At 38.0% G+C, this 27,430-nt stretch overlaps 1 protein-coding gene across 5 annotated transcripts in view; it reads right to left on the reverse strand.

Annotated features, from left to right (window-relative positions):
* Positions 1-5,120: 5,120 nt before the first annotated feature.
* TLK1 (tousled like kinase 1) overlaps positions 5,121-27,430 on the reverse strand; it is a 68,171-nt gene continuing 45,861 nt past the window's right edge. For 3 of the 5 annotated variants that reach the window (XM_084209650.1, XM_084209648.1, XM_084209651.1), the window contains exons 12-21: positions 22,217-22,283; positions 18,513-18,610; positions 15,378-15,459; positions 15,025-15,116; positions 14,849-14,938; positions 14,061-14,230; positions 12,643-12,778; positions 10,119-10,230; positions 9,737-9,844; positions 5,121-6,861 (exon numbers count right to left, since the gene is read on the reverse strand). In XM_084209650.1, the coding sequence (XP_084065776.1) occupies positions 6,685-6,861; positions 9,737-9,844; positions 10,119-10,230; positions 12,643-12,778; positions 14,061-14,230; positions 14,849-14,938; positions 15,025-15,116; positions 15,378-15,459; positions 18,513-18,610; positions 22,217-22,283 (1,132 nt within the window). In that variant the 3' untranslated portion in view covers positions 5,121-6,684. Of the gene's footprint in view, positions 6,862-7,716; positions 7,772-9,736; positions 9,845-10,118; positions 10,231-12,642; positions 12,779-14,060; positions 14,231-14,848; positions 14,939-15,024; positions 15,117-15,377; positions 15,460-18,512; positions 18,611-22,216; positions 22,284-27,430 lie in introns of all 5 variants that reach the window. The other 2 variants (XR_014616322.1, XM_084209649.1) reach the window with 2 other exon arrangements.

The raw sequence follows: 27,430 nt of genomic DNA on the forward strand, positions 1-27,430 counted from the left end.
CTGGCAATCCCCATTAGGAGAGGTGCTCCTCATGAGCGAGAGCCAGCGAGCCCGAGCCCAGCTGTGGGGGCAGGCCTGCCTCTGGAGAAGCCCTTCCTCCTCCAGGGCCCCGGGGAGCACAGCCTGATGTGAAAGGCCTGTCCTGCACCAAGCTAAGATGCTCTCATTTCCAGAAGTGTCCCCCCCGCTCCCCACGGCCCCAGCTCTCACTGCCACTTCCTGGTGCCGGCACTGTGGGCTGCCTGCAGCCCAGGCCAGCTCTGGGCCCAGGTGAGGGGTTACCCAGCCAAAAGAGAGAGCTGCCTTTCCCCTGAGATAAAGAGAAAAACCACCAATCTTTACAGTGTTCACCATTAGAACCATGTCTTGTTGAATGTACTACCTACATATTAGGATTTTCATTTTATCAATATATGGAAGTATTAATTTAAGTGGAAAAGGATGAGGGTCATTAAAAACACAGGAATCCTGACAGATGATAAAAGATGACACAGGAGTAATTCTTCTATTTTATGTGTAAAGGTTTTGTCAATTGGGTGATAGGACAATAACCTTTAGGATATGGTAATTTTTTAGATTGGAATTTGTTTGGGCTCAGTAATAAAACTAACCTGACAGCTCTAAGAAGACAATTTATGAGATCAGCTCAGCTCCTGATACATTCTTATGTAACCCTACAAGCAGCATGAGGATTTTGTGGTATCATATAAATGTATATGAATTGACATTTAACCAATGGAACAGATGCTGCAAATCCACTATGGGCAAGTGCAGCTTGCCAACTAATGGTTTACTTACTTGTCTTTGCAACAGAAGGGCATGCAGGGAAGGTAATGCAGTGCTCAAATCAGTGAGGAGAGTTCAGCCAGCAGCCAATGAGCCACAGCTGCAAGCCTGAAACAAACAATTTGTGTGGCAGTTAGGGTGATTATGTCTGTCGTGAAGGAAGTTGTACATTATGCAAATATACAAAGCTGTGCAACAGCTCTTCATGTGGCTTTTTATAGGGACAAATTTAGGGGAATGAAAGAAGCTGCACCATCTCGCTAGGTCAGCCCCGTGTATGCGACTGTTTGGCAACTCCTGTTCCTCTGCTGTGCTCAGCCCAAGGGCAGAGGAGGTAGATGGCAGAATTCTGAGAGCATGGGGCATGTTCTGCTTCTCTGAGTCTTCTAAATCTTTGCTAGTTCTATCAGTTTTAGTGGAAACTGCTTTTCTACCAATGAAGGCAAGTGAAGATCTACTGATTTGCTCGCAAATGCACACAGGAAAGCAGTTCTTGATGCTCTTTCCCTCAAAGCTTTTGACAATGCTAACAGACAATCAGCTTTCATTCCAGGCCTGCTAAACCCATGAGTGTCCCAACAAGTTTAGACACAAAACACAAGTAACCATCTCTCCTGTCTTTGTCTTGCATTTTGACAACTCTTTTCTGGAAGCATTAGTGGGATATGAATGGGAAAAAACTCATGCTGTAAAACACATTTCTGCGTATTAAAATAGTGTTTCTGAAGGCCCTGCACACATCACCTCACTGTTACACTGATTCTTACAGGAATCCTTGTCATCCATCCTATTGTTAACCACTGCACATTTCAGGAGAAATTTTCATTGCATTCCCGACATCATGTACCATGGTTGCATGGTGACATAGTGGAGCACTGCTGGACACAGCACCAGCTGCTCTAGAAGCTTCAAGACCAGTGTCTGAGGGCTGGAAGATACATATTAAAGCATCACAGGACTTCTTTCTCTACAAGCCCCAGTTCCAACTATTCCATTGCAGTGAAAGGTGTGCTGACCATATATAAATTTAAGTTAAAATTCATTTGAGCAATAGGAGACACATATTGCCAGATCCTACCTAAGAGTACTACAAAGTGAAATACAATGTTTGCATATATTATCTAAAAACCATTAACTTGTAGATGTGTGTGGCATTTTTATCCTTTCAACTAGAACCATAAAAAAAAACAACCCCATGCTTGTACATATAGCCAATGTACTTGACTTAATACACTGCCTTTGACAAAGCCATATACCACCGATATTTTAAACTATCATAGCTCTCTATTAGAGAACAACATTTAGAAGAAGCTGCTTTGAACATGTCTTCTGTCCTGAACTATAAATATTTCAGTATTCCAACATCAAAAATAGTCTATTGATTCAGTAAGGTGCTGTCAGGCCTTTCCAGGCACTGAAATGCTGGATAGTGCTTACACCTCATTGAGCTGTTGCTGCTCCCAGACCTTACTGAAGACAACAACTCTGCTAAGGATTGTCCTTCCAGTTTTGGAGAAGGGAGTAATTGCACAACCCCTGTGGACATCAATACTACAAATAACAGGAAGCCACAACCCCAGGCCAGCTGCAAAATGATTCAAACTTTGCATATAGGTAAACAGGTTTCCTAAGAGTAACAGGAGACACAAGGGTGATGTCCAGGGACTGCTTGGTTTTTACACTGTAAGTACAACTACAAAACTACAGAAACAGGAATGGATCAGGGGCATGGGGTGAGGCCATGGCAATCCCTTCCCAGCAAACTCTTGTTCCACTGGTCTGCAGAGTTGTGCTCTGCCCAATACCGTGACATAGCTTTCATACAAGAGCAAGAAAACATTTCACTTTGCTGGCTGACCTGCAGAGCTGCACATCTTCTGAGGACACAGCAAATGTGGCTGCGATCTCCTCCACTGTTTAGAGACAAAGTCCCTGGGTATGTTTGAATGGTGCAGAGAAAAAGATACCCATAGATTTGTACAAGGGGATTCTGAAATTTAAACATCCTGTAATTTCTTAATGATACCCAATTAGCTCTTGAAAGCATTTTTCTCTAGGGAAAAGTATTTTTCCTTGATTTACACACAGAATTTTACTAGCCTGGGAAACATTGCACAATGAGAAGATTGCAAGGTGACTTGATTTATTCCAGCAAAAAAAGGAAGATCAAATTTCTCCAACAGCAAGTTTCTCAAACATTCTGTTAGGAGTTGAATATCTGAAATTATTCTGCAAGAACCTCACTTATTCAGAGGACAATAATCTTAATTTCAAAAGATACACATGAAGTTCAAAATTAAACACATGGTGACTGTACAGAAAGCAAAGCTCATGTATATGGCAGGAAAATGGTTTTTGTGCCACAGTGCCCAGGACTGGAAATAATAGGCTTAAAGAGCAGTAAAAAAGACAGGATGCAAGGAAAAACTAGAACAGATCACTTGGATAAGTAATGCAGCCATCACTGAGAGGCATCTTTAAGGTGGACAAATTTGTCAGGATATAAGTAAACTAGAGCCAAACTTAGGTATTGGAAGAGGTTAGAGAGTTTTTCAGGGATCCTTACCTAGGAGCTTTAAGGACTGAGTAAAACCTGCTTTGTTTGTGGAAGGGGTGCTTAGAAACATGCTGGCCTCAGGTGGCAGGTATGTAATGCCAGACAGACCCCCAGGATAGTGACTTGGGGAGCTCTGTGTATCTCACTGGACTCCTTTCACCCATCTGTGATCACAAACACCTGAGATTTTGGGATCATTCATTATTCCTCTGAAAAATATGCAGTCTTACCTTTCCTACAAAGGCAACGCTGTCCTCAGCTCTACAGCCCATGGCTGCCTGGAGGTATGGAGCAGGCCTCAGGAAGGGTGTTCACCCCCTGGAGCCCATGGCAGGCTCATGCTGGGACCCGGCCGTGCCCCGGTCCCCGGGATGGTGGCAGAGGGACACGCTGGGCTGGCTGTGCAGGGCAAACACCGCCAGTCCCTGCTGCCCTCAGCTACCCCTCAGCTACCAAACCAGAGTCCTCACTCTGGCTGGAGCTGATATGGAGGAAAGAGTTTTTAAAAATGGCAATAGCAATTGTAAGACTCAAGTACTTAAGGCATAAGGACACTCTCTAACCACACTGGCTCCGAATTTTGAGGCTCCCCTGTCCTGGTACACTGCCCAGGTCCCTACACCGCCAGGCCAGGCTCTCCAGTCTCCCTTCCCAACGCAGTATCCCACTTCTGGAGAAGAGCACCAAGTCCTGAGCGCTCTTTGAGGAATAATAAAAGACCAAAAGACACTTCTCACCTTGCTGGCAACTCCACTCCGTTGCCGAGCCGCTCCTCCCACACAACGCGGCTGCGGGGGCGGTGCCGCACCCGCCCAGCCCAGGCCCCGCGGGCCGCAGCTCCTCTGCCCCACGGCAGCGGCCCCGGCCCCGGCCCCAGCCCCAGCCCCGGCCGGGCCGGGACGCAGCGCACGGTGAAGCAGAACGCTGCTGGGGACCTGTATCCCCTCCCCAGGCTGGCTGTGCCATGTCCTGCTTGCCGGGCCGGTGGCCCCGCCTCAGACCTGTGTTTTTTTTACAATCCAGAAGATATCAAGCTGGAGCAGGAACACGCAGGATGCTTTAAATTCCAAAACGTGCTTTCCTTTTCGGGGTTGCTGATTTTAAAACGCAGTCACCTGCTCAGGCAGCAGCGCGGAGCTCCCCGGGCCGCGCTGTTCCGGTGCCTGCACTGCCACCATGCATCTCCCGACTTCGCGAGCGGCAAAAACACTTTTCAGAAAGTCAAAATATTGACCAGCCTTCACAAAATAAAACCACAATTTCCACTCTTCAACGTATTTTCCTGTGGTAAAACTATCAATTCTATTTCAGTTACCAACATGCAGAATAAGAAGGAATGAAATTTAAAGTGAACTTACAGCTATAGCACATTCTCCTTGAAGTCTGCACTCAGACTTGTGCTGTAAAGAGTGGAAAGGATGGAGTCCCAGTATTCTGTCTGAGTCTAATTTTCTAATAATCCTTTGAGCTAATGTTTGTCCCACTGCTCAATATTTTAAAAAGAACCACTGAAATACTTACAAGTTGTTATTGTGCAATCCATTCAATCAAATGAAGTTTTGGTTACCTCATCATGACAGATGCTTTAAGTTTCATGAATCTGCCCCTTTCGCCTCCAATGTTACTAAATTAATTATTATATTATTGGCCTTTTGTTTGTAATTAAGAAGAGTTTGCTTTAAATATTTTTGTGTTGCTCACTGATATGGTTATGTGATTTGCCCTATGCTGAAATGTAAAAGCACACAATGAAAACCTTGAAATTTCAACTGCCTGTTGTTTATTACTGTTTTGGCTACATTCTCTACAATTTCAGCAGCATTTTAAAGAGACAGTTAACATTTCTTTATATACAATGAAAACAAAATGGCTTGCAACATCAGAAACAAGAGCAACAGTTTAACTGTACAATACTAAATGAAAACCTGTGGTAATACAGCCTCCTCTTTCTGCAACATGGACAAAATTACATATAGGTATTCAGCATCAAGAATGGGATAGTAAAAAGAATAGTGAACAGGAGAGAGATACACTGTTCTGAAAAATAAGTTTCTACCATACAAGGCAGTTAGAAAATGTTTCACATTTTAAAATATCTGTACAAGCCACAAGAAACATTTCCTTGTTGATAGGAACTTCCAGAAATAGAGAATAACCATGAGCAACTTCTACATCTATTACCAATGCGCTCTGCAGGAAGAGAACGCAATAAACGGACTGAAAGAACTGTACTGTAAATTGCCAACACAGATCTGCTGTACATGCCTTGATTGGTAACGGATTGCCTCTGCTCCATCTCTCGTACAGTTGACTCGCACCTGAAGGAGGTCATTTGACTCTTGGAAAAGTAAAAGCAACATCATTTAGCAGCAAGTAAAAGCGCCTTGAGGGAGACTTAAAAAAAATACAATATCCAATTAGAAAAAGCCATACTTTAAACATTTGTACAGGAATAAGTTGCTGAAATTTAACTGAAAATGTGACATCTGTACAACAATTTACAGTAGAGCTAGAAGGGAATTTATCATTATTCCTGCATAGAACATTATACATGACCTGTTTGCATTTGGTTTCATACTGTTGCTTGCTTTTATTAGAAGCCTGGAAGGTTTCACAAGTTTCAATACCACAGCAAGTATAGTATTTTTAAAAAACTGAATGGATTTCAAAATTAGCAATCTACTTGAGAAGTAAGTATCAGGAATTCTATATCACCCTTCCAATCTAAATTCAGTGGAACACCACCACATTTTTGGAGGTACAAGCCTGAGTAGCCAAATAAAATACTCCAATTTTGTTTGAGAAATCTGATGCTGAACATTATCTTTCACCATCTCACATTCCTTACTTTGGTTTTGAAAGATCAATGTCTTGGAAAGATGGCAGTTCATTTACTTCATAACCAGGCACAAAATTTTTCCTGTGTTTTCAAATTTGCTCACTACCCTTTTTTATTTAAATAATGAAAAACTACCCTTCATGTTAGAACTTTCCAGTATCCACCAAATGTACTTTAAAGTATTAAAAAGATTATTTACAATGTTCCCCAGAAAAAAACTAAAAACCTTTTCTTCAGTTTTAAACACAGTATACCTGTTAGTTTGTAACAGGAAGTGTCATCCTTCATCCTTCAGTGTTTAATGGTGTTTCTCAGAAGGGCACATTTATTCACAGTCCATGATCCACTCCAATCATACAAATGACACTATGTAGGAGGACTTCAGTCTGAAAACACAGTTATCAAACTTGTCCTGTGTAAAAACACTCAAATGCTTTCAAGCTCAAGTCTGCATCTCAAAACTAAACAAAGGTACCATCCCATTCCTCAAGCTGGAGAAATTTCAGTACGAAATAATGCTTGAAGTAGGTGGTGTAGGGGATGCTGCTAGGCCAGTCATATGCAAGTTTCCTGAAGAATTTGATCTCCTCATATGAGGGAGAAGATAAGGATCATTAGCCAGCTGGTGGACATCAAATCTGTCCTCTTTTCGGTATGCTAAACAGCGTCTGATAAAGGCCTAGAAAAGAAATGTAGAAAGTTACGGTAACATTCCAAATACTAATATTTGCTTTCAGGCAAATAGACATGTCCTCCTGGATAAACTACCTTCTAAACAAATTCTTTCTCTAAAACAATTCAATTCAAACGACAATCTAACATTTTGCTGCTGAACCCACTGAAGAAATATAACATCATGGCTGAAAGAAAAAAATCAGCAAATTAATTGGCTTCAAATAATCACACTTCAAATATGTATTTCCATCTTTAGGAACTATATTTACAAGTAAAACATTAGCACCTCACCCAATTAGATTTTTGCATATTTTATGCCTGAACAGATGAATAAAAACCAGGAGCAAGTGTCAGAGGATTGAAAAAGGAGACCTTTCTACTTTCACCAATGAGCTTCTAAAACCATTGAGTGGGGAAGAATAGGTGGATGATGCAGAGACAGAATTTCAATGCTTTAGCTGACTTTTGAAAACAAGCATTTCCACATGTGCCATGAGAGGGTATAGCAAAACATGAAATTTACATTGATAGTTGCCATGCTCAACAGGCATCATATAAAGAATATTTAGGAAACCACTACCTTGCTGATACTCTCCCCCCATGAAAAATTCAATCATACCTGCTTAAAATTATCTAATCAATTGAAAAACACTATGTCATCCCTACATTTCGGTCCATATGACCTATGCCAATCATTTTATGCTGAAAGTTTCTGTCAAGTTTTATGTCTAGCACACGCAGAACATTTGGTCTCCTGAGAGCCTGGGCTTCAACATTTAATGATAGAAAATCCTTATTATTGCTACAGAACTGATTAGCACATCATTACTTAATTTAGAACTTAATTTAAAAGAATTACATATGTCTTCTTTGATAAATCTGTTCAGCTGTTTGGTCTTTGCTCCAATTAAAATCTGGAGATTAAAGGAGAAAAATCTGTGATACAAGTTCCAAAGAATCATGCTAGAATTTACTTCTAACATTTGCATATCCAGCATGAACAAGGTACAATATAAAAATCATGCACATCTGTTAGTAGATATTCACATGCTCTTGGATATGACATATGTTAATCAAATTCTTCACAGTAAATCCTTCAAAACAAATGAACTGTAAACAGTTATTCTCAAGACCCTCAGAGTAACAGTTTGTGTCTGAAATGTTTTTAAAATACTTCACAGTTTTGTGGCACTGTAGCCACACTAGTGTGAAGCAAAGGAGACCACTGCACAAAATAGGAAACAGTGAGGAGGATCAAAGGACAGTTACAGTCTGAAAACTAACTAACAATGTCATTTGAGGTTCCATATTTATTTAATCTCCGTGTTTTCCAAATCAGAATTTCAGTTTACAAGCTGTTCTTTTCCAACTGCCAGGCCTATAAATCTGAAAAATAATTTGGATTCTACACAGTCATTGTAAATGGTCTACATTAAGTTTGTCTGAAATTGTTTTATAGCATTTCCACCAGAGAATCATTTCTCCCTCTCTCTCACAGCTATCATGACAATGGTTAATATGAGTGGAGAATACTGGAAGTTTATTTTAGTCTTTCAAACAAACAGAGCATGCAAATACATAGAGAATGCAAAAAGCTGCCAGTTCTCCATGCTGAGCTGTCTATTCCTTCCTAACATCCTCTATATAAAAACTATTAATGACAAAGAAATGCAAAGTTAAAAGACACAGACAAACTCTTACTATGTAAAGGTATTGGTAACATGATGTGTGTTTGTCAGCTCATTCCAGGGGTAGTTTTTTCAAATGCCAGTGAAAAATCAACAGCAAACAAAAACCTCAATCAAAAAAAAACCCCAATTCTAACTATAATTCTTCAACCAGGTTTTCATAACTTTAACTGCAACTCTCTCACTAACACTACTTTTACAAAATATAATTAACAGATATATACCACCAGTTGTAACAGCAAGTTTATGTACCAAAAAGACTTATTTTGTTGGGAAGCTACTGCCTCTAGAAATATGTTTCTTTTCCTTTTTATCTTTATAAGCTGAATCTTAACATTCCTAAATTTTTGGTGTGCCCCAAATGTAAGTACGTTTAATTAGTTGCTGAAACTTGAATAAGCATTTGACTATCTTGGCATTTTTTTCCTCAAAGAGCACATCTACGGCATCTGGTCATGAATATATCTTTCAAAAATTTACAAGCAAGTAACATATAATATTTTCTTCCACTTTCACAGGATTGGATTTGTGTTACAGATGCTCACAGTAGCAATCATTTGTGAAACCACCTTAATCTGCTTCTGAATGGCCAGACTGTATAGAGGAATTGACACCTGGCAGAGAAACTATTTTGGTAGTCTTATTTCCTGAATCAGCATCAAAATATCCTCTAGATTCTTAATCTCAAAAATTCATGTTTCTAAACTCAGATTTAAGTTAATACACACACTCTACGACCTTTCAAAGGGAAGAGTATTAGAGGTCATATCCTTCAGGCACCTGGTAGTCAAGTAGTTCTTCTAGCCAATAAAGCTGCAGAGAATAACATCGACTATTTCCAGAAAGAGCTTGCTACTGTTAGCAGCAGCATTTCACAAGAACTTCTAGTAAGACAGCCTGAATGAGACACATAAGGTCCTCTGAGAAAAAGTAAAGCAGACCATTTTTGAGGTGGCCTACTTAAAATCCACTTGCAAATTTCTGGAATATATATATATAGTTTTGCTTTGAAGTACATGATTTTGAGAAGTCCCAGAATAAGATTGCTTAAATAAAAACATCCACATACTAGCTCTCAAGTAAGTTTTTCTACATAGTTATTATGTCCTACAGCATTCCTGGGTTAAGAACAATTTTACAGCTGAATCCTTCAAGATGAAAGTTTTACTCGGAGATTATAGTAAAAGTTACCTTGGCTTCATTGCTTACAACAGGTTTGACAGGGAATTGAACTTCTGTGGCTTTTAATATTGTATTTTCTTGTAGGATATCTTGCTGTGATTGATTGTGGCCAAATGGCTGCAAAACAAGCACATGATTTTCTTCAGATTTATCCAATTACTTTGATTTCATAAATATGTATCCTATAGTAAATTATTGCAGTGTTCATACAAGCTTCCAACTATTTTGCAAATAAAAAAGTTACAGGCAAGATTTTCTAATATTTTGTAAAATCAATGTACACCACCAAAAAGTAACACAAGTAATTTTCCATGTAGGTTCATGTCTTTACAGTCTAGTGAGAACAGGCACCTACTCTAAAACTCTTTAGATTTTCTAAAGCTTTCCTTACCTTTCTACCATAAAGGCATTGGAAAAAGATTACTCCAACTGACCACACATCAACCTTATTAGAAATCTTTGGTGGCTCTTTGCCAACTACAAAACACTCTGGAGGCAAGTACCTGGAAAACAAAACAGGCATTTCAGTCTGTAAGTATGGCATCACTAGAACATGCTCCATTACCAAAGTGTACAAACACCTACCTACACATCTCTGAGCTTCTGACAATTGTACAGCTGCCCTACAATCTGCATTCCAACACCTTGCAACCCACCAAAACTGGTATTACAGTTTCTATACAGTTAGTCAAACAGAGGAGTCTATTTGACACAAGCACAAATACAAACATTTTTACCTAAACTGCCAATTATAATTTCTTTTTAAATTGTGACCCCAAGTTAAATGTGAAGCCCTCTATCAAAGCATGGAAAGAAAAAAGCCAAATAGGGCATTTTACAGCATGACCTGCTTAGGAATCAAAAAAAAAGGAAATGGCTTAAAGACTCTTTAAGCCAAGTTTTTAGTAAAAATGGTAACATTACCCAGAGGCGTATATGACAGACAAGGGTGATTGTTATTTCTGTTCCCATATTTTGCAGAAAGAGAACTTTATTTAATGAAAGTTGAGGAAGCTCCCATGCCATTGCTGAATTACAGAATAACTGATGAAATGGAACTTCCTTTAAAAAGCAAACAAAACCTCCCATATGTATTAATTTAAGGGCAGTCGAGCATTATTGACTGTAATATTTAAAATTGAAAAATGCAAAACAACTATTGGGGCAACTACAGAACAGCCACTCTGTCGTCAACAACATATAAGACTTAAAGAGAAACTTTGAAGAAATATTTGTAGAAATAGAAACAGGCAGAAAAAAGGAGATAAAAATGCAACTATTTTAAACAGTATCACAAACTCTCTTCTGGAATACTTGTTTACAATTCTGATTACAACAATTAAGACAAGTGATCTTAAAGTGGTACAAATGCAAAGAAGGTTACTAAAATGATCTGAAGAATGGATAGCCTACAGTTCAGAGGGAAGAAAAAGTGAAGGCTACAAAAACACCAAGGTTCAAGTACTAGGAAGGGCCAGAACCTACTTGAGGGAGGACAATGTTAGCACAGGAACAAACAAGTATAAACTGGCCACAAATACACACAGTCTGCAAATTAGAGGATTAGATTTCTAATGATCAGAGAACTGAGGTTACAGAAGGCATTTCAAATCAGATTACTGGGGCCAAAACACTATCTAAATTTAATATAAACATCTAGAAGTTTACCAAAGAGATTATTTAACCTAACTGCCTGGGAAGGCAGGTAACTGAACCCAGTGACTGAGGAAATCCCTTCCAGGGCTATACTGCTGACAGTCTGTGCAATGTACTCTGAACAGACTCGTTCCCAACCTCAAACTCACTCTATGTTTTTCCCTCCCTAATGAAGATTTTGGGTCAGAGAAAGCATGAATTAGAAATGCAGAGACTCATCATTAATCTCTAATGATTACAGATCTTTTTTTACTTTTAAGTTTTCAGCACCACTAGTGCCCGAGGCATTCTAGATGAAATCCAAAAGCCAAAATTTTTCTCATATATATTCCTAAAATAAAATATTTAAACTGGTGTTTAAATAGGTAAACCGTTAAAAAGAGTAGCAAAAGCCTAACACTTCTAAAATGCTTCAACTCGAGTAATCATTTTCTCACAGCATGCGCACACTGGCGCTTCCTTTTCTAAAAACTCTAAAGGAAAAGGCAAAAACTTTATTACATCCAACTCCTGAATATGGGAAGAGGTGCAAAGCAAATGGGAATGACACTGGCTTCTCAGTACAGCAAATGACTTGTAACAACCTGCCCAGTACAGGATTTCTAATCCACCCATCCTGACAGAGCCAGCACACACCCAGGCTGAAAGAGCTACCCTGCCATGAAGAATCTGCATCTTTAGAGATTCTAAAAACAGATTTTCTGTAAGCAATGAAATGCTTATAGTCATACCTATGCTTTGGCAGCTGTAAAACTCCAGTGTTTTGGATGAGCATGCAAGTACACAAAAAATAAATCACAGCTGCTGGGCTGTCTTTAACGTTTAGGAAGGAAGAGTGAATACCCTTTTGTCCTAAAGACATTACCTCTTGGTAATACCTGTTCTACAATTTCCAAGTACTAAGCACCCATACTTAATCACCAAATGTCTCTGTCAAATGTCTTCAACCACCAGCAGCCAAAGAAATAATACCTGCCTCTTTAGAGGTTACCATGTTTCTAAATGACGGTGATCAGTTCCACATTTATTTATACATACATACTTATATATAGATAACACTAATTCTCTTATTTTACTTGTTAAGATAGATTCTTCTAACATTTGGGAATATCAGCATCACAGTACTGCACAAAGACCTTTGCCATCCATGTTAATATTTTTAGTCCTAGCTGTCTCTCCGAATTGGCTTTATAAGACTACATTTATAAAATCTGAAAAATGATCCAAAGTCTAAACAGCAAAATCAAACCAGGGCTTACCAGTAAGTTCCTGCTCCCTGTGAAGTTAAATCCATTCCATCCACCCCATAGCTATCATCATCCATTATTTTGGACAGACCAAAATCAGTAATTTTTATTTCTCCACATGCTGTTCCATCTACAAGAAGGATATTACCTATTCAGGGGGAAAAGAAGAGAAAAATTTCTTCAAAAAAGCTAACAGAATGCTTTATTTTCCAAACCAGGTTCAATTTCCAAGAGCATCTAACTTCATGAGGGTACGTGACAGTTTTACAGAATCAAAGACTCAGAACCATAAAACAGCCTGGGTTAAAAGGGACCCATGACCAAACCCACAGCCTTATGTTATTAGCACCATGCTTGAACCACCTGAGATACATTTACATAATCTTTACATCCTCAAGTCTAGAGTAACTTGACTATGACAATTTCTGTGCAGTTTCAGCAACTCTCCAGGTTACCATGATAATCTGAAATGGCTCTCTCATATGGGAGCTGGTTGGTCAGCAAAGAAACACCAAAATGGAGTGAGGAAATATCAGAATGCACCCATATATTAGTTACAAATAAGTCTCATTATTTTTCTGCCAGAATGAACCCTACACTACAGTTTTCACGGTCTGCATATGCCACAAAATTGTGCCAAGAAATTGCTGCAATCCTACAAATCCTACTCCATGGGTTAAAGCTGTACAAAAATTTCTTGATATAAAAATTATTTGATGAAGTTCCTCTGAGAACAAAAACTAATGAGACTAAGAATACATTTAGTACAATTTTGTAAGACAAAATAAACCTGTGTGAACTGTTTATTACAGAACAGAAAGCAAACAGCCTGGCACTAAGAGTTACTTTACAAACCCCATACTTGGAAGTGTAGCAGATTAAAGCACATGAAGAATATAAGCATCATTCATGCGAGATGGTAAAACAAAGACAACGGAATCAAGAGGAATACAGTTTATAAATTTATTTATTATTCATTGTAAAGAAAACTCTCTGTAAAGTCTTGTTTTGGAATGCTTATACTGGGATGCTGAAAGTGCCTGATTACGTATTTACAGGTTTAAAAAAAAATATATGGGAAAAGGTAATTACACATCAGCATTCCACAATTACCAGACAGGACTGAGCCTTCTAATGATCTTATCTGTTTATACTGCTAACTACCAATGCATGTATCTATTAGCTATATGAGTTTTTCCTACAAATTCAAATCAAAATAATGCAAGGTAGAAAAGTTGTAACAAACATTTTCCATAGAAAAGGCAGATGATTCTGGCAATGAAATTCTGAAGAAAAGTACACACTTTTTCCAGTTGTTTGCAATAACCCTGACACACAGAAGATAACTCTGGCATTTTCAGGCATGAATTACAAACAAAATAAAAGATAAAAAATAAATTACATTTTCAATCGTAACATTTCTCACTTACCTGGTTTAAGATCATAGTGTATAATAGGGGGCTTGATCTCATTGAGATACCGTAGTGCATTTACTATTTGCATTACAATGGACCTAGCTTCTTTCTCTGACATCAATTTATGTTGCTTGAGATAGAAATCCAAGTCATTGCCTTCACAGTATTCTAAAACCGTGCAAAACCTAGGATAGAATTTAGAGACACAAAATGAAAGAAAGTATCATACTGCACAATCAGAAACAGACATGACAACATAGTTTCCTTCTGACAAGTTTAAGAATGGCTGCCTGAATATTAAAATACATGAATGAAATTGTTCATAGAACACATGGCGTAACTATTAGCTCATGAAAACTGATGTAAATCAGAACATTCATACCAGAAGAGAAAATGCATCCATATGGACAAGAAATTAAGAAAAGCCTCTTTATTTATAGTAGACACATTTCTCAAAATCAAAATGCCTTAACTATCCCTTAAATGTCACAATTTCGTGCAAAGAGGTACAGCCCAGTCACCAGGGGCTATGCCTAGGCTAGTAATGCCCCTGATGCCATTAGGTCTTGGAAAATTATCTTAGGTATGGCAGCCTTTTGATGCCAGTCAGGTGTTGCAAAACACTCTCTTCTCATCACCTTATAGAAAGCCTGCAATATTTAACAGACAAAATTCTGCAACTAGTATGGGGTTTTTAAAAATGTTTTGGCTGAAAGCAAGAACATACGTTATTTTTGTTCAAATACTCTTCATTTCTGTTTATCTAATATACAGCACTAAAATCCTTGCCAAGTTCTACTTACGTATCTGTATCCAGGGAGAAGTAGTCATACAGTTTAACTATTCGGGGGTGATCCAGTTCTTTGTGTATTCTATACTCTCTGCAGGCATGTCTAAAAGAAGATGGATACATTAGTCTTCTACAATCAACAAAATGCTATTAAGCTTAGCATATGAAGTGTAAGTAATTAGTATTTACTTGTGGTAGTTTTCTTTCTTTTCATCCCTCCAGCTTTTGTTAAGCTGGTGAATCTTCACAGCAGCATATCTTTGTTCATAAAGATCAAAAGCCTAAAAAAAGAAATGCATGAATATGGCAAAGTTATAACCAAAGGTGATAAAAATAACACCCAGTAAAGTGAGGAAAAAAGATGGCATGTAATTCACAAATCTATTGACAGGGCTACTGTCATGCTACCTCTCCTCCACAGGTTAACTGAAGCCTGGTCAACCCATTACAGCCTTTCTACTTAATTAGATCCCATTTTGTCCCCTCCCAAATTAAATGTACACAGCTCAAAATTTATATTTATCAGACTCAACAAACCCTACCTTGTATACTTCACTGAAGCCACCTCGGCCAAGTAAATGGAGTAACAAATACCGTTCATTCAATGTGGGGTGATCTTTAAATCTTGAAAGAAAAAAAATGGTTTTATTCTGTTTAAGGTAAACAAGTAGCATCTAAAATGCAAATTTCTTAGTATTACTCATCAAATAAAGTTTTCTTTTTAGAAACAACATATAATATGCTGAGCAATATTACACCACAAGAAATCTTATGACACAACTGTACAACATGACCAATACCTTTTGACTATTTAGTTTACATATACTATCACAACACTATCATCAAAACAATCAATCCTGGCAAACATTTTGTTATTTTTCCCTATTTTTTTTTCTGAAGATAAGAAAAGCATGCTTAAATTTAAACATGTGATACATGGGTCTCTCTTTGTTGTGCCAAATTTTAGAGAAGACTCACATTTCAACTTTCTGAAACAGACAACAAGGACATTCTTCCAATTTCCCACACAACATGACTACATATTACTGCCTTTTTAAAGAAAAAAAATTGGTTTTATATAACACTAAAAAGTTAAAACAAATCAGAAACAGCAATATGGGGAAAACACATGAAAAAATTGACTATCTGCTCACATGTAAGCAAAAGCAAAATGAAAACACTTCTTATAATATGATACTGCCAGACCAAGAAAAAGGACCATACTCTCTCTCCTAAAATATATATTCTTCCATCCAATCAGAGGGAAGGGATCTGAATACTCATCACATTCTTAGTATAGCAATGAGACAAGGCAAGAATCTAAGGCAAGCTGCCAGTTATATTCCATAAAAAACTTTAAAGAAGAATTTAGGGGCAGTCTACCAATAGCTCATCCTATCCTTCCATAATCTCTACAGTTTTGGAAGTATGGTCATAGGTAGTCAAGTAATTGAGAGAACATGCAAATTCTTGCCTACTGTGCCCCTTTCAGGAATAAAACTTTCCTTTTTATTCACTATAAAGATACATACTTCAATGCTAAATATTTTTTTAAAGAAACCATAAACAGTAAATAATGTATTCAGTGTAGAAGAAAAACAAATTTAAAAGCAGCATCATTAGGCACTTGATGTCATGGGACCAGTAGCCCAAATTTTTTTTTAATCATCTTTCTGTTACATGTGTACCTCTAGTAGGCCAATCTTGTGAATCTTGCTAGACTGTGTGGCTCTCCATGGCTCAGAACCTGCACCCCAACATCATGTGGGCTCCAGAGCCAACAGGGAAGCCCTGACCTGCACTCCCAACTTGTCCCATTATTCCAGGGCAGTTGTAGACATACAAGTTTACCCAAGGGTAGAGGGACTTGTTGCTGGAACAAGAAAATGGGCTTAGCTTTACACCACAGCTGGAAGTGGAAATCCCAACAGGATTTGAGTCAGAATCCGGCAGTGCTTTGGCTGAGAAGTCTCTCCCTTACCAAACAGCCACATCACCAAGACAAGTTAAGAAAGACAGCAAGGGCTACAGACCTAAATTATTTCTTTATTGCTTTTCTCTTCTACATGAGGACTATAAGCTGTGACTTGGCCACTTGGTAAATACTCGTCCAAACTCCCACAAAAACATGAACACACAGCAGAAAGCTTTTCATTTTGTACCATAAAATGGGTTAGCATTGACTGCAGATGATGAGCAGTGAAGCTGCACCATGGACTGAAGCTTGTCCATGCCCTTTCAACTGTGACTGTAATTTGGGCATTCTTTGCCCCACATATGCAGTATTTTCATAGTCAAAGCCTGTCATTTTTCTGTGCCATTTATTTCTTATTGTTGAAGGATCCTTTTAAAAAAAAACCTATACCTGTTCTAATGCAAACACTGAAGATTTATAAATGTTGTCATTTAACCTGCTTGTTTGTATGCTGAATGACATTTATTTAAAAGTAATATTGTATATTTTTATTTTAAAAATATAGATTTTTTTTTTAAAAAAAATACTCTGCTGTCAATATATAAGTATCAACACCCCTTATTCTTCACCTCCAAAACACAGAACAATTTAACTATCAATTAGCAGTAAAGCCACATGGTAACAAATAATTTCTGTATTACTGCATGGTAGGTACCATCAAAACAGTTATGCACAATTTCACACCTTTTTCTTTTAACATTTAAAAGCCTTAGCGTATGCACAATTCTATTGCATCTAAAAAGTAAAAAATTAATACTGAAGGCTTAAGGCTACTGTTTCATAAACATTTCCTAGTGCAGAAAGTGAGAAGTCCAGTCCCACCATGTCTTTCCCCCAGCTCATTCCACCCTTGCACTGCCCTCTCTCCTCATGGCAGCATAAGTATTTTTGCAACTGGGCAAAGAACTAGACCAGGAAATTGATCTGGATTAAAACTAATCCAGAAAAAGAAACCACAGGAGCTGGTTTTAATTTGGATTGATTTCCAGCATCGGTTCAATAAAGAAATGCCATGGCAAGCATGTGAAAGAAAACAGGGCTAAGCAGCCAGGGAGGGGCAGAACCAGTTCCTTTCAAGCAACAGTGCCAGCTGAAAGTGTTAGTGAAACTGTAGCGTCTGAATTTGTCATGATGGAAAACAGACTTAATGAAGTAATGTAATTATAACCATCAAAACTACACAGTAACAGTTCATAGAATGTAGCAATTTAACATTGTGATACACTGCCATTCAAGGTGAAATACAAAGTAACAACATAATATGGCTTTTTCCTGCTAGGTACCTGTACCTAGAAGGAATGAAATCACAGAGCCATAACCACAAATCTAATTTTAAGTGCAGCACAAAATTGCTGCTGGTGCATCAAACCTCTTGCATTATTATCAACTAAGTGAACTGCATTAAGTTATCCCACAAGTTTTTGGTTGTTTTTAACTTAATAATACGGTCTAGCAAGTTTCAGCTCTTCACTATAAGCCGTGTAGGTATGTTTTTTCTTGCATATTCAACAAAAACAAGAATAAATTTACTAAATTGTAAGAAATTTTAGTTAAGGTTAAATAAATTGGTGTTTAAAATATATATATAAACACAGAAAAGCAAAAAGCAATTATGAACAAGTCTCTCTTCTATAGGTAAAATGTGATACAAGAGAATTACTTTAAAACAGACATGCAAAATTAAGACAGTAAAGACTCTTACTGTGAATTATCTTCATTATTTATTCTTTTCAGTTCTCTAATGTGAAGATTCCTAACTCTTTCCAAACGTTCAAGTTCTGCTTGTATTTCAGCTTCCTCCTGCAAATGAAAAGAAGGAAATATAAAAGCTCATTTACTTCCCATTTGAAAAGGGTATTTTTACCCCTGCATCAATACTAGTGGTGATGGAGGAACATTACATTACAAAACCCTGCTGAACTAGAAGAAAGCACTGCTTTTCTCTTAAAGGCAGAAAAATTCAGAAAGATAAGGCAAAAGCCTGTTTCAAGAAATTTTTCTGTTCATGAACCCACAGGTAATGGGATGTTCATGGTTTTGTTCTGCACTGTAGGGATGCTATTTTAAATGAGAGGCAGCTGGGTTTTGTACCTCAGCCAAGCTGATAAATTATCTGGGAAGCAGTCTGAAATTGATGTACAAAAAAAGGAAAAAAACTGCGATATGTGCAATTATAGATTCTGTACAAACCAACAGTTTAAGAAAAGACATGTAAAAGATTTTAAGGCTGAAGTGCAAATCAAGTAAAAGAATAAAAGAGCACATCATTAGAGGAGAAACATTCTTAAGGTGCTGATACAAGACACCAAAACCAATCTAAATAGAAAAGATTTTTCCATGTGTATCTTGTTAAAATTACAAATAAAGAATGTGTATTGCATAAGGTTTTAGGTGCAACTTCAAAAGCAGCATGTCAGGTAGGAGCACATTCCTTAACTAATTTCAGCACTTAATTTTATCTCATCTTTATTCTACGCATTAGGAAACAATGAAATAATTATTTATTCAGGTCCTCTAAAATCATAAAGATTTCATGATGCCTAACTTGTGGAAACCTATGTGTCCATACTCAAACTGAGAAACATACTCATTGAAAGATACTGTAGACAGGGTTATATTGATTTCAGAGTTAGTGCTTCTAGAACTTGAAAACTTGCGGAAAGGGGAGACAAAATTAGTCCATATCAGAAAACTCATAATTATGGAATTTTTTCAGCTGAAAAGGAAAAAGGCCTGGTATCTGATACATATTTTTTTAGTAGCAGCACCCGTCACCACCTCTTGTTATTTTGGCACAGCCTTTTGCACAGCCACATGGTATACCAAACTGGAATACCAATCAATCTTTTCTTTAAGGAAAAAAAAAAAAATCAGAAGAAATAAAAGAAAAAAAGAAACAAGCATCACAAAAAAAATTACATATTTGTTTTTTGAAAGAAGCCAGATCAGTTCTCCAATCCAATTTATTCTCTGACTGTACAACCCAGTGGTGCTGGTAAAAGCAACGGGGCAACAAGCCATGGCACAAGGGGATGGAGGCACGAGTCAACAAGGTAGAGAGTAAATGCCATAATGATATAGCATTTTCATAAACCCATATCCTGAAGCAACAACTGCATCTGTATGATCTAAAACACATATTAAATGACCACATATCCAATGAACTGAGGAGTCTGGAATAGATAATTTCAGTGAATACCCTGAAACCACCCCCATAAGCAATGGAAAAAACTTCTCATCCCAAAACAAGACATGAGATGAACCTCCATGGAGGAAATGAAAATCAAATTCCTGATAATTTAAAAGCTGGACTAAGTAGCACTGATCTGCCAGCAGATCTGGGTGGATCATTTATTTTTCCTAAGATACAGTGTCAAGAGTTGAGTTTTTTCTTGTTTATATAATGTTAAACTCTTTTTTTCTATATTTACACACATCCCTGCAGTTCTCTGCTAAATACCCTGAAATGATAGGCAGTTCCTCATAACCCAGTATTCCTTTATAAAGAATTTCAGTCCTCCTTCCCTCACAAAAGGCCACACACTTATACACACAATTGTCTATGTTCTTCCCAAAGGCTAACAAAAAAAAAAAAAATCCATCAGTTATGCCTCTTTTGGACCTTTTTGTTCATATATTATGCAATTCAGTGGTTCTCAAAATGTGGTTCATAGGCCAATGTTAGTCCAAAGAGAACTGGCTGGTTGCATTGTTTCCAGCTGTTATTTAGGACACTCGGGCTGTGAATACCTTTAAGCAAGAATAAACCAGCTTAGCTGCCTCAGGTCACTGCTATATAAAAGGAAGTGAGAAAACAAGAGCCTCTCTCCAGGACCAAAGCAACTAGCTGGAAAAGAATTTCCTGGGTAGCAGTAGGAAAAGAAAACTGGTGGTGGCAGCATGTACAGGGCACCAAAAATAAGAGCACCAGGAAAGCATCTCAAGAGTGAAAAGGAAGAGGAATAGTCAGCAAAACAGCATATGCTGAAGGAATGAAGAAAAGAAATGCAAATAGCCAAGAGGCTCAGGGAAGAAATACAGCCATGTAAAATGAAGGTAACAAAATTGTTGTACTTAGTTAATGACAAAATCTGTATCACACATACAAATTATAATGTAAGATTGTATTTTTATTATTTTCTTCAGATATAGTCAAGTATGATTTGCTAAGAATAACACTTGTTTCATCCCTGGCATTTAGTCAAGGAATTTCCATCTTTTGCAAAGTACACCAGCAGTGATGCTCAGGGTGAAACCAAAATTCCAGTATTAAATGATGCTGTAACAGTTTATTTCATCTATCATTTGAAATTCCCATTAGACTTCCATAATGTTAAAACATGGGAAAAAAAACCTTCAGAATTTCCTAACAGAATTTCATGTGAAGCCGGAGCTTCTAAACCATTCGCGATGAAGAACAATGTGGGCAGTCTACTTCACCAGCACCAGCAAATTATATGCAGATTTCCTACTACAGATTCAAGTACTTTCCTGTCATATTCTTTAGAAACAGCTGCAGCTTTCTCAAGGGGCCCAGTTGAGTTTATTATAGTAGGATTTGTAACAGGTGGCTTGTACATTTGAAGAGAACAGACCTGAAACAGACTTGCAACATTTCAAAGGGAAAACACCACGACCTGTTTTGACTCAACAACTCAGGAACTACTACCCAGCACATGTAAGTCCTTTTCTTTCACTCTGGTTGAGATATTTGTCTGCATCAACTGCCATTCCATTTTACAGGTTATTCCTCAAAATCTTTGCTTGAATAGCAATAGTTTCTTCATATAATAATTATCTCACCACAGAGATTTATTAGAATGATGGGGTTCAAGAAAAGGTTTTTTTCAAAGTCAAAAACAGGAGTAAAATATCTGACTACAGAAATAATTTAGGACATAGAGAACAGATTTTCTATAGATGTAGGAAAATTATATTCTCTTGTGATAGGTAATATGCTAACTGATAACAACTGAAGTGAATACTGCAGAGGATGAAAACGTTATATTAATTCAGAAGTACAATGCTGTGAATTGGACCTTTTTAAAGGCCAAAAAACAAAAGTAAAGAACCCATGCATCAAACTTGGCTGGCTCACTGAGCTGTGAAACAAGGGCTCAGAAAGTGGAAGGGGAAGAGCAGGATCGGTGGCATCATCACTGTTAGCACTCTTAGGATTTAAGGAACCAGGACAGGGTTACACTGGATGGACTCACTACTGCTCCCCTGTAATCCCAGTATTGATGAAAACTTGCAGAAACAGAAACAAAAGGAAGGCCACTATTAGGCATAAAATAGTACAGCATTTTTAGTATTGGGTTTTTAATCAGACAGTTCTCAATAACCTATCTCTTCATTTTGACAGTACTAATTTTTATGGGTTTGGCCATGATTAAAAAAACATACCTTTTTGAGGTGTCCTAATCGAAGCTTGAAAATTTCTTCCTGTTCATGGTACTCTGCTAGAGTCAAACTGAAAAATGAAATATTCATGTAATTATAACTTTTGTATGGTGGCAAACAAAACAATAGCATTTTTACTCAAAAACTACAGTACATCCAGTATCTTGTTATTTAGAAATCATTAGAAGTCCTAGAAGTACATTTTTGAACCATCTGAACATCTTGGATTTGTCATTTCAGGGTCAAAACATACCTACAGAATGCCTGTATTTGGTATTCTGCAATATTAACTGCCTCTCCCATTGAACCATTTTGCTTCTTCCAGATAGCCTGTTAATTACCTAGGTGCATCTTGAATCATATCACCATCCCAGATTTTAGCTGATGCTACTCCACTGCTTGGTTCTCAACTCTAACACATTCAGAAATTAGACAAGAATGGTAACACTGGATTTCTGAGCTGTGATTTACAGACAGTAGTGCAAAACCATACATTTCAAGTTCATTAGCACTACATTTTGCATGAAACTACAAATTCAGCTTTGAATTCACACGTGATTCTCCTTTGCATCTTCCTTTTCTCGGCAACTTCTGCCTACAAATAATTCAGTGGTCCCTCACTGTCTATAGACTTGCTCAGACATAAAGTCAGTTATCATGCAGAGAATCTGGACTGTTTGCACAGATTAGTAACTAAGAAACCTGAGAACGGACTGCAGGCAGTATCCATCTGATGAACAAAAAAGACAAACCACCCAAAAAAAAAGACCCAAGAGACTTAAGTTCCAAGTAAGAAATCATGCACATATGAAGAAGAGAAACAGGGGATGAGGAAGGAGAAAGAACTGTGGCGTCCTTAAAGGGTTCACACAAATCCCTACAAAAGAAACAAAAAGTACACTTTTTTCTTGTTTTGCCTACATTTCATACTTCTTGCATGATATAAAGCTAAAACTCACAGTACAATATCTTCTCACAAAGTCTGTATTTCTGTGGGTTCAACTCTCAGCTGGGAAGATCTTTACACAAGGTGGTTAGAAAGCTATACACGCTGTTTACATTGCAAGTCTGAGGACTAGAATGTCTTGAGAATCACCAATAGTTTTTCCAGAGATGAGGGACACTAATTCAGATTTCACCTACAGCAAATGCCGACCAACTTCAACAAAATTTGCAGAAATCTAATAGACTACGAGACTTCTTTCTCCCTTTTAAACTTCGAGTTTACCACAGTTTTCAGAATTCCAACACCTGTATTCTTATCGCATCTCAAAAGTTGTTGATAAAGGAGTGCATCTTTTTCAGATAAAATCTGGTGATTCTGAAGCTCTCATAGAGCCCTTTCCATTCCTCTTATTATAAATACAGAATTTTGCTGCCCATTTTACGATTTGACCAGAACAGAAAACTGATTCAACCACATCTCAGTGAAACTGAGGGTTTTTTTGACCACACCATCTAAATTTTCAAGAAATTGGAAAGAGCCTCAGAAGACTGTAGTTATTTCATCAGCCTTCTGGGTTTGTAGCATATAGAAAACACTCAGATCAGGTGACAAAAGCACCCATCATCACATCCTGTCAGAATCTGAGAAGCAAGCAATCGTTTCTTTTAAGATATGTCATACAAAGTTACCCTGCATCTTTTTTTTTACTGGAATTCAGAGCAGTCTTGTATTACAGTCAATAGACATCCCCAAACACTCTGAAGGCAATGGAGGGAGGAAATTTGCCTCTCTAAGAAAGGCAGAATGTCTCTTACTACCAGATTTTGGGACCTAACACTTATATTCTTTTCCTAGCAGAATCTCCTCTGGGTTTAGACATCGTATGCTACATCTTAAAAGAAGAGGCCTTTATGCAAATGTAAAATGGGCTGTCTCCATAGCTGGGAAAGCTGGCAATGTACTTGGACTTTGTACAGTCCAAGCAACAGCAAGAAACATAAGAAACAAATGCTCCAATTCCTGCTGTAATACATCTACCAGCAGACCATATCAAAGAAATGCAGACCATGCTAGATGACTTAAAACAATATCCCTGACACTTCCTCAATACTTCTATTAAAACAGCAAACTACTCTAATGTGGATTAATTTCTCAGCTAAAAAAGACCAATATCAATGTTTACAAGGTTCAATACTGTTGTTCCCAGATTCTTGTCTACTCTATAAATTACAGGTTTACAGAAATACAGGTAGTAAAGCTTGTTTTTCTCAAGAAAAAGAGTATTTTAGGCGGCATTGCAAAGCTGATCCACCAGTAAAACACACTCAAAATATGACGTTTATGACATGACCTATCAGAACTTACAGTGAACACTGAGAGCCCTAAAACCACAGATCCCATTAAAAACTAACATAATACAGAGAATTTGGTCCTTTCTATAAAACCTGAGGTGTCCAGAGAGTTACAAGGTGCCCAGACTGCTCTAGCAAGTATTGCCTTTCAGAAAGTCCTGAGACAGCCCTCTTGAGCACAGAGCACAACTTGGATGTCATATTGAAAACATTAACATTCAAAGCCACTCTTTCCATGTTTCTATGCCACAACCCAATAAATGATTGTTTTCCATTTTTCTATTTCCTTACAAATCTAGCTCTATTAGAAGCACAGCTTGTTTCACAGCAATCTAAAACTGTCATTACTGACCACCACATTTTGGAGAAAGGCATAAAAACACAGAGCTGTACACAGATATAGTCACTTTGGATTTTGTTCATTTACTTCTGAAAAATAAAATTTTATTCTCTCATACTTGGAAACCCTTTTTTTTTAGGAGTTTATTAGTTTTAATCTAAAAATACAATGTACTTTGTATTAAAATAGCACACAACTAACAGCAGTAAGCCAATAACAGTGTCTGTTTTCTGGCTGTAGGCCACGAGCTCACTGCAGCTTGAAAACATCCTACCAGCCTAGAGACTGCTCCCCATGAGCCCACCACTTTCTACCTGCATCCACTCACCACACCTTTTGCAGGGCAGCAGCACGCTGGAGGCACCTTTTGAAAACAGAATTACAGAATCACACAATGTCTGGGTTGGCAGGGACCTTAAAGATCATCTGGCTCCAACCCTCCTGTCATGGGCAGGGATGCCACCTAGTAGATCTGGTTGCTCAGAGCACCCTCCAAGGCACCTACAACACACACCATAGTTTCCTGCAGAAGGGATTGCTCCTTCATCACCTGAGACAGACAGGTCTCATCAGACAGGGAGGTCTGGTTGAGGGCAGGGACATCAAGCAGAAACAAGGCTGCTGCCATCTTAAGCTGGATAGTCAGGCCTGGGGCTAATCTGAGGAGCACGGGGGAAGAAGGGCAGCTGGGAACATGTTGCATGAATCAATATGGCAACAGTCTGGTCCTGACCATGATCTTTCCTGCACAAAATTACTGTACAATAGCTGCTGTATTGTAATAATTTAAATTTGGATGCCGTCTGCGGCCAAATAAACTCTGAAATACATGCAATAAATTCCAGAAATTCCACAAAATGCACTGGACATATTCTAAGTATGTAGCATAATTCTCCTGTGACATAAAGGGCCACGATGTGCCTCTCTTACTTTTGTTCCTGGAAGAAAGTAGATAGCTTTCCCAGCCTGAAAAACTTGATTACCACCAATTACAACTTTTTTTTCACCACCAAATTTCAAACGTTTTGACACAATACACAAGCATTGACAACCAGTCTTCTTTTCACTTCTTCCTCACAACTGCAGATAAAACCCCCTACGATCAAAATTCTTTTACTAGTGGGTACAGACAAGACAAAAAACCCAAACTAGCCATGTGTTCCTTGGTTCTCACCATGGTCAAGCCTGGTATGTTTACAAGCATCTCTCTTCCCACCTCTGCCCTGCTGGAAAATTGTCCTGGATACAGGCACAGCAGAATGCAGCCATGCTCCCAAACAGCCATATACACATCCAATACCAGTTTTCTGGCTACAATTTCTGAGGCTCTTCCCTTCTGGTCCAAGCTTATTCTCACTCCAGTTCCCCAAATTTCTACAAGGATGAATAAATTTCAACCAAGTCAAAACCCTTCATGACGTCTTTTCACCCATTGTTTCCATGTTTGCCTTAGAAATAGACTGCCTCAGGAAAAAAGCTGTCTTTACTTGTCCAGTAAAGCCCAGACACATTGTTGCCACTTCAGCCTGAAAAAGTTCCTGAAAATATTTTTATTTGTTCCATACAGAACAGAATGCTCCCGCTAGGATGCATTTGCTCAGCCACAGTAACAAACCCTGCCAGCTCTCTCTGCTCTCCTAGTCCAAACTGCATGCAGGGACAAGGATGCACACAGGCTACCACAGAGGAACTGGGAGGCACTTAAAGAGGTGACAGGGAAGTGAATACAACTGCAACGGCTGAAGCTGCAGAAGAAGGATTCTACCATCTAAACCATATAAAACATTGCTCCTAGAAACAGCTGTCTCATGAAATAAGAGCTGCTTCCAAAAGGTGGGGACTTGCATTAACTCTTACAGAATCTTCTGTCATGTCCCCAAAGAACTTGGAAGAGAGTTGTCAAACAGATTTTTTTTTTCCAGGGCTAAAAAGGCAACCTCTACTTCAAATAATTTTTTTTCTTTAATTATATTTAAATTTATTCCTTTCACATAAGACTAATAAAATTACTTTGCACAGTCAAAAACAGAACTCTCAAAATTGAAACTACTTTTTAGTTTTAGCTTAGGCCACAAAAAGGGGAAGAATGATGGAAAACCGGGACAGCATTTAGACTCATGTGCTCCATGTTACTTGAAGCACCAATCCAACATTCACTCACAAGACACTGGCAAACTGGCCACTTTCATAACAATAACTTCAGAGCAAAAAGTCTGCTTTTACATTCCTATCAGAGACCACAGTAAATTCAGCTAAACTCAAACAATATCCTTATTAAGAATGCCTCAGGCAACACCTTCAGTTTGTTTCAAAATAGTTGGCACCTGTTTGCAGAAAAAGCTTCAACACTCCTGATTGTTACAAAGCTGTAGATCATTTTGTCTCATCAATACCAGAAGCTGGAGATATTTTTTAAAGCAAACAATGCAGTGGTAAAGACACCTGCTGGCAACAAACCCTAGCAAGTCGTTTGTATGTTTTAAATAAACCTGCTTGATCACTTGTATGTATGTTGTACCAATTCACTACTGGTTTGGTTCATTAATTTCAAGCAGCTCTGCATTTCCTCATGCCTCATA

Source organism: Fringilla coelebs (assembly GCF_963513975.1).
Source record: "Fringilla coelebs genome assembly, chromosome: 7".
NCBI classification, from domain to species: domain Eukaryota; kingdom Metazoa; phylum Chordata; class Aves; order Passeriformes; family Fringillidae; genus Fringilla; species Fringilla coelebs.